Raw genomic sequence first — 7,630 nt, 5'->3', positions numbered from 1 at the left:
ATTTACCTCTAAACACTTGCGGGGAATTGCCTGAGCCTAAATTCAAAAGCAATTCGTTTGCCTTACTCTCCTTTGACGCCATGCTGCTGTTTGTTTTGCACATCAGTCAGTCACGTGACAACTATGTTCAAGACACATAAAAATTACGTTGAATCACCTTTTTGCATATCTGATTATCATGTGACAACTATGTGATTGGCACATAAAAATTACGTAGCGTCACCTATTTATTTTGGATATCTGATTATCACGTGACAGCTATATGATCGGTAAATGAAAATTAGTTTACGTCATTTATTTATTTTGCATACTTGACAGTCATGTGACAGCTATGTGAATGGCACATAAAAATTACATTACATCATATATTTTGCATACCTGACTTCCAAGTAATAGCTATGTGATTGGCACATGAAAATTGCGTTACATCACCTATTTATTTTACATATCTGACAGTCATGTGAAAGCTATGTAAACGGCATATGAAAATTACGTTGCATCACCTGTTTATCTTGCACACCTGACAATCACATGACAGTTATCTGAATGGCATTTGAAAATTATGGAAAGGTATGTAAAATGTATATGTTCTCCATTTGAATCCTAACATTTTTCCATCTAAATATTATATGATGGATATAAAACAAATATGAACGCTAATTTTTCAAAAGTATGTGCATTTACACATAAGATATATGTGGTCTTTTGGTTGAGTGTATGATGGGGACTTGACAGCTCAAGATCGTATTGAAAAGGTGGAAACTTTCGTAAAATATTCATCAATACCGGTAAATATATTTAGCACCCGGGTAAAAGTATGTTAATATGCATAAATATATTTAATGTATTTATTAAATTGGAAGTGATTCGCCCCGTGGTGCGGGGTCTCAAACCACCGTAAAAAAAGAATCCTACCTCCAAAACCCCCCACAGGCCAAATTTGGTTCGATTTAGTTGATTAGTTCTCGAGTTGTCAAAAAAGTCGAAGTTGCCAAAGGCATGCTAACCTTCTCCGAAAGTTGCACCCACTAGCCGCCATTACGCACGCGAAAAAGTCGATTGAAGGGGGGAGGGGTCATTTCCTCCCTGAAAAAAAATGCCTACAGAAACAGTCACAAGCTAAATTTGGTTACATTTGCCTAATTAGTCTTGGAGTTATGAGAAAATTTGTATTTCATTTGTATGAGAGCCCCCCCGCTCCTAAAAAGGTAACGGGTCCTAATTCATCATTGTAAATATTCTTGCCTCCAAAAACACCCACCATTTCCATTTGATTGATTAGTTCTCGAGTTATGAGGAAATTTATATTTCATTTGTATAGGAGCCCCCCCTCTTAAAGGGAAGAAAAGTCATAATTCCCCAAGGGGTCGGTCACTCGGCACAGCCGTTTTTATGTTAGGCGACTTGAAACAAACCGATCTGTGCCGATGCTGTACCGAAAGTGCCGAACTGCAAGATTTGTTAAATTCGTTAAAATCTGATAGATCTGGCAACCGTGCGAGATGATTTTGACAACTGGCAGTGCTCCCATTTCATATGTAAAATTGAACCGGAGGTGTGTAAAGCCCTATAAATGTTATTTTTATAAGGCTTTAGAGGTGTGCCGTTTTGATATCTCGCTGCATCAGTGCCGGGGCACTATGTGCTGAGTGTCCGACCCCTTGTAATTCCCCTTCTACAGAGGGGAGGGGTTTCAATTCACCATAGAAAAAATCTTGTATCCAAAAACACCCACATGCCAAATTTTGTTCCATTTGCTTGATTAGTTCTCGAGTTAAGCGGGATACGCTGCTGAAAAGAAAACAGCTCAAGAAAAAATCTCGTTATTTACCGAAGAAATTTTGACAACTCCAATGCAAGCAACCACCTGTCATTTCTTCTTGTGATAATAATTGTGCCGGATATTATTCCGTTCGGAAAAGTGACGGTATAACTCGCTTGCGTGTAAACCTGCGCCATCTGGACGTGAAAAAATATTTCTTATGAGGTGCGTCTGCTTAAGAAATTGTAAAAGAAATCGATTTCTTGAGCATTTCTTGTCCTATCTTTTTACCCATTACTTTTCAGCAGCGTACCCCGCTTTATGCAGAAATTTATGTTTTATTTGTATGGGAGCCCCCTTCTTAGTGGGGGAGAGGGGTCTCTAACTATCATAAGAACCTTCCCTGGCCCCCAAAAACCTCTACATGCAAATTTTCACGCCGATTGGTTCAGTAGTTTTCGATTCTATAAGGAACATCCCGACAGACAGAAATCCATTTATATCCACCTTTTCGCATGCGTAATGGTGGCTAGTGTATACAACTTTCGGAAAACATTAGGATGGCTTTGGCAACTTTATTCACGTCAAGTTGATATTTCCAGCCTTGAATTAGTTGTTTTTTGATTGTTGTTGTTGATTGGCGGCTAGTGGGTACAGTTTTCGACAATGTTTATTTGCTTTTGGGAACTCCGCGCACGTATGCTTGAAAGTTCTACAACAACAATTAAAGCTGTTAATATCAACTCGACGTGATTAAAGTTGCCAAAGGCATGCTAACGTTCTCCGAAAGTTGTACCCACTAGCCGCCATTACGCACGCGAAAAGGTCGATAGATTTCTGCAAAATTTGGCTGGATTCCAGCGATAATTTTTAAGTGTGTGCAGGTAAACTCATTTTAAAAGTGAGCACTTTTTGTGTAAGTGGGTTAGATTTCACGAGCGTGTAACACATGACAGATGACAGGTTTGTGTGTGTCATCGACGTTCACTTTCTGCCTGCTTGAAAACTCTCCAAGTAAATTGGAACTGTGGTGCACTTTGAATTTTTATTTTTTTGCACAAATCCCTGACTATCTTCAATTTAATAACGTTCTGCCGAATAACAAAAATTATTATATAGTTACAGCAAGCGAATTCTGAAAGCATTATGAGATAAAGTGTTGTGAGCTGAAAAGGTTATTACAAAGTGCAAATCCTGGTTGGAATGAAAAAGTTCCACATCAAATTACCACCACTGCTGATTGTATTGGTCGCCATGGCTGTCGGTGTGTGCTCGAAATAAGTGCGTGCGTAGCTATTTTGCCTATTTTGTTATTCCGACGGAATCAACGAACACTCCAATGGCAAACGCCGGTAATGAACAGAATGAAGCCTTTTGGGCTCCGGATCAACGTAATCATATGTCACCGCAACAACAGCAGCAGTTTGTTACACCCGGTGGATCATCGATTAGTGGAACTTCAAACAATTATTTTCAGCCGACCGCTGATTCTAGTTTTAATTACGGTCCTCCGTCGAATGCGGACAATTTTACTGTGCTATCCGATGGATTCGGGAATTTCATTAAAGTTTACCATCAAACCAATGAAGATGTTAACTTGAGCAATCCATCTGGAAAATACGACTATGAGTTATTTTCAAACAATACCAATTTTGTGCGACCTCCGCCGCCTTTTGGGTATATGTTTCACCAACAGCATCAACAACCCACAGCACCAGTCACAACAACAGTTCCATCGGAGAATGCGGCTAGCAATACTAATCTTATCAACCAACTGGTTGGAAACTGGGCTCCAACCATATCCGGAACGTATTCACCCTTTGGTAGTGGTGGTGCATCCCTTCTCGCCGAAGGCTTGCCGCGATCTTCACAGGAAACATTTTTGCAAGCTAATCAGTCGATTCAACAATTGCATCAACAACAATCTTTACCCGAACCACAGACCGCGCAAAATTCTCCCGTACATCAACCTTCCCAAATGATGCCTTCCTCCGTTCCGACTGTTAATCTTCCGCAGCCAACATCTTTACCCGTAGCTTCATCTACTACAACTTCTACTAATATCAACAATTACAACCAACTAAACGATGACAACAGTGCTAAGCTGAACCAGAATGTCAACAAAAAGCAACGGATCGTGGCCGAGGTTAAGCCGATGCGAATGTCCTATTCGGATGTGCTAAGTAAAAACGTAGCGCAATCGGCTGTTTTGACTGCTACGCCATCATCAACTGGTACAAATAATAATTTTGGAAATGCTTCAACAGTAACCACAAAGCTGATGGCAAATTCTATTGCCTCTAATAAACAAAATAAATGCAAGAAGTCGCAGTCAACAACAAATGGTCAAGAAGACAAGTTTGTTCGAAAGTTAGAGCGAAACAACGGCATCAGTAGCAAAAAAACGACAGCGGGAATACAATCGGGTGGAAGTACGAATACCCAGCAGTCCGTTGAAAATATTGGCGGAAATTCCAAGTTATCCAATGCAACTGAAAAATCGACTAAAAGGACGGACAAACCTGGGGCAGCCAAATCATCAAAAGGCGGAAATGGTCAGGCTTTCAAGAAGAATCGAGCGCGAAATTTTAATGACTCATATACAATTCAGGATGTTCAGAACGTGTCGGGCAAAGATACGGCCAGTGTAGAGCAGGTTGGTGAATCAAGTGTTAATGAAGAAGTTCAAGATGAGAACGAAGATTCCGTAGAATACGAAGATGATTCACAATCGCAGTTGCCACAAAATTCTTTTATGTATAATGTTAAGAAAACCAACAATCTTAACGATACTCATATTGAGAAGATCGGTACCAGTTTGCGTAGCTCATACAAGCGTGGCGGTCGGGCCACGGGTGCGGGTCGTACCAAGATGGAAAAAATCAACCAACAAACAAGCAGTAAGCGGGGACAACGTCCACGGAAGAATCAAAAGTACGTGATCATTCAGAAAATTGTCAATGCGTGGATTGAATACACTGCTATTGTTTTACTATGGTTGTGGTCTCTGGTGACTGACGTAGTTTATTTAAGTCTGCGACTCTGTTGGGATTATTTGGTAGCTGCATACCAGTATTGTCAGCAGCATGCTGTAAGCCTCAAAAAGGAGCTGCAACAGAATCGACCCGGAACATGGCTTAAAGGCATATGGAAATCGTTCGACAATAGGTTTTCTAAGGAATCGAAATGGGCGTTTTGGCGACGTGGAAATAAACGGTCGGCTCCACCTGATGAGCAAGCCACCTCCGCCAAAAACTACTACAAAGATGGTCGTTTACCATCGACGGCAGATGAGGCAATGTCTTCGCTGTTGAACTGCAAGGGCAAGGATGCTTACAGTATTCTCGGCGTTAGTCCCGAGTGTTCACAAGAGCAGATCCGAAAGCATTACAAGAAGATTGCCGTACTTGTACACCCAGACAAAAACAAGCAACCTGGAGCCGAGGAAGCTTTCAAAGTGCTGCAGAGATCGTTCGAACTGATCGGCGAACCAGAGAACCGTAAAGCATACGATCAAAGTTTGGCCGAAGCTTTGAATGCTGAGAAAGCCTGGTCCGAAATTAACGACCTGTTGACACAGTTGCATACGAAAATCTCGGAAGCCGCTAATACTATTCGGTATGTAACTTTGTGCGTTTTTTTTCCAATGCTCAAATCCAAATTACGTTCTTTCGTTTGTAATTGACAGATGTAGTAGTTGTTGTCTCAGACACCCTCGCAAGTCAACAGGGCGACCCCATTACGCTGCCAGAGAGTGTAACTCGTGTAAGATTCGACATTCCGCTAGAGAGGTAAATTAGATGTTCGCTTTTGTGTCAGTTTGCAATTTAACTTGCTTTCAGGGTGATATCTGGGCTGAAACTAGTTTCTTCGGGCTACGTTGGAAGTACCTGGCTATGATGGAAGGTAATGTGTACGATATTACTGAATGGGCCAACTGTCAAAAAGGGGCACTGTCTCATTTGCAACCTAATTCGCACATTGTTCAATATCGGATCGTTCTTGGTGGATCACAGCAGCAGCAGCAACAACAGCAACAGAACCAACAGCAAAGTCAACAACATTCAAGTGGTCAGGGTCAGTCACACGAAAAAGATAGCAGTCGTGCTCGTAAGGATGCTTCACCAAGGTAGGTTTTCTTTTGATTGAATGGTGCCATGCAATTTTATATTTAATGCCTTGCAGTGAACCCAATTTGGATGACTTCCTTAACAATATTTACGCAGGACAAAACCAGCAAGGGCAACAGCAAGCGCAGAGCAACGCTCGTCGGCGACATCGCAGAAACTAATATTTCATCTCATTATGTAACTTAGATGTTCTAGTTTACAGTCGACGCATTATAGAGATTAACCAGTGTTAGCTTATAGTTTAACCGCAATTATGTGGTTAATACTTCCTCCATCTCTGACTTGTTTTTGATTGTTTTTCGTACCACAAAATTGTGCGTATACTGTGCGTACTTCAAGCGATTAGTTTTGTCGTAATCCTTTTTGTGAATGCGTTGGAGGCAGGGGAAGTAAAGAATATAATATCTATCATAATCAGTAGCGATTGCTAGTTGGCTTCGAGTCGTTTACCAGTAACTCTCAAATATACCTATCATTATAGCTGGAGCAAAAACCTGCCATTAAAACAGCAGTAATAGAAATTGAAAGCTAAAATAAAAAGAGCTGCGGACAAGTTTGGTTAATTATGTCTATTGTTCAAGCTTGATACTAATTGTTTGTTGATTCATTTGTTTACTGATCGCTTTCGGACTAAAAGCGACGTGTATCGTGCAGTATAAAATAATTGATTCCACGTCGGCTTTGCGCTTTCCTTCCTCAGTCCTTCATGCGCGATAAAAATATTTTGAAATCTTTTCGTGAGGCAGAATGAGTTTTTCAGACTTGCGACGCGACGCGACTTTTCTTGCTGCAGTTAGGGTACCGCCAGAGTGCAAGCGACATGCGACGCGACACGACATTTCTTGCTGTAGTTATACGCGCAGCCCTTTTTCGCCCGAAGCAGGACTGTGCATTTAGCAACATGAGAGCGAAGTCGTGTCGCGTTTACTGTGTACGGGGCCTAAGGCCTTGCATAGAGTAAAAGCGACTGCGACTTCGCCCACACTAGTTTAAATACGCAGCCCTGCTTCCGACGAAAAAGGGCTGTGCGTTTAACTACAGCAAGAAGAGTCGCTTGCACTCTGACGGTACCCTAAGTTGTGAAAATTGTCCAACTTACTTACTTAATTGGCCTAACGTCTTATGACAAGGCCTGCGCAGTATAATTTCTCCATCTGTTTCGGTCCATGGCAACTGATCTCCAGATCTCGCTCCACCTGGTCTTGCCACCTCGCTCGCTGTGCCCCTCTTCGTCTTGTTCCTACCGGATTTGATGCGAAAACCATTTTTGCAGGATAGTTGTCCGGCATTCTAGCAACATGTCCTGCCCAACGTATCGTGGTTCATTCTTCGCCTCCATACACCGTTCTCTCGCACTCCGCCAAAGATGATTCTTAGCACCCGCCGTTCGAAAATTCCGAGTGCTCGTAGGTCCTCTTCTAGCAATGTCCACGTTTCGTGCCCGTAGAGGACAACCGGTCTAATTAGCGTTTTGTACAGTGTGCACTTTGTACGGGGGCTCAAATTGTTCGACCGCAAGTGTTTGTGGAGTCCGTAGTAGGCCCGACTTCCGCTGATAATACGTCTTTTAATCTCACGGCTGGTATTGTTGTCCTCTGTTGCCAGCGAGCCAAGGTATACGAACTCGTCGACTACCTCGAACTCATCCCCGTCGATTACCACGGTGCTGCCCAAGCGAGCCCTGTCGCGCTCGGTCCCGCCCGCCAGCATATACTTCGTTTTAGACGTATTTATCTGC

General features: G+C 42.2%; 1 protein-coding gene across 1 annotated transcript; it reads left to right on the top strand.

Moving 5' to 3' along the window:
- The first annotated feature begins 2,756 nt into the window (after positions 1-2,756).
- LOC128734515 (uncharacterized) lies at positions 2,757-6,445 on the top strand. The gene is made up of 4 exons (XM_053828761.1): positions 2,757-5,380; positions 5,451-5,553; positions 5,605-5,891; positions 5,948-6,445. Exons 1-4 carry the CDS (start codon positions 3,102-3,104, stop codon positions 6,051-6,053), a joined length of 2,775 nt encoding a protein of 924 aa, XP_053684736.1. The 5' UTR covers positions 2,757-3,101; the 3' UTR covers positions 6,054-6,445.
- The last annotated feature ends 1,185 nt before the right edge of the window (positions 6,446-7,630 follow it).

This window comes from Sabethes cyaneus, chromosome 1 (genome assembly GCF_943734655.1).
Source record: "Sabethes cyaneus chromosome 1, idSabCyanKW18_F2, whole genome shotgun sequence".
In the NCBI taxonomy this organism is placed as follows: Eukaryota; Metazoa; Arthropoda; class Insecta; order Diptera; family Culicidae; genus Sabethes; species Sabethes cyaneus.
This window is presented reverse-complemented; position numbering and strand designations above follow the sequence as displayed.

Coding starts and splice junctions, on each gene's coding strand:
- LOC128734515 (XM_053828761.1), top strand. CDS start 3,102: ATGGCAAACGCCGGTAATGAACAGAATGAAGCCTTTTGGGCTCCGGAT. Junction 5,554..5,604: donor TTCGACATTCCGCTAGAGAG/GTAAATTAGATG, acceptor ACTTGCTTTCAG/GGTGATATCTGGGCTGAAAC. Junction 5,892..5,947: donor CGTAAGGATGCTTCACCAAG/GTAGGTTTTCTT, acceptor AATGCCTTGCAG/TGAACCCAATTTGGATGACT.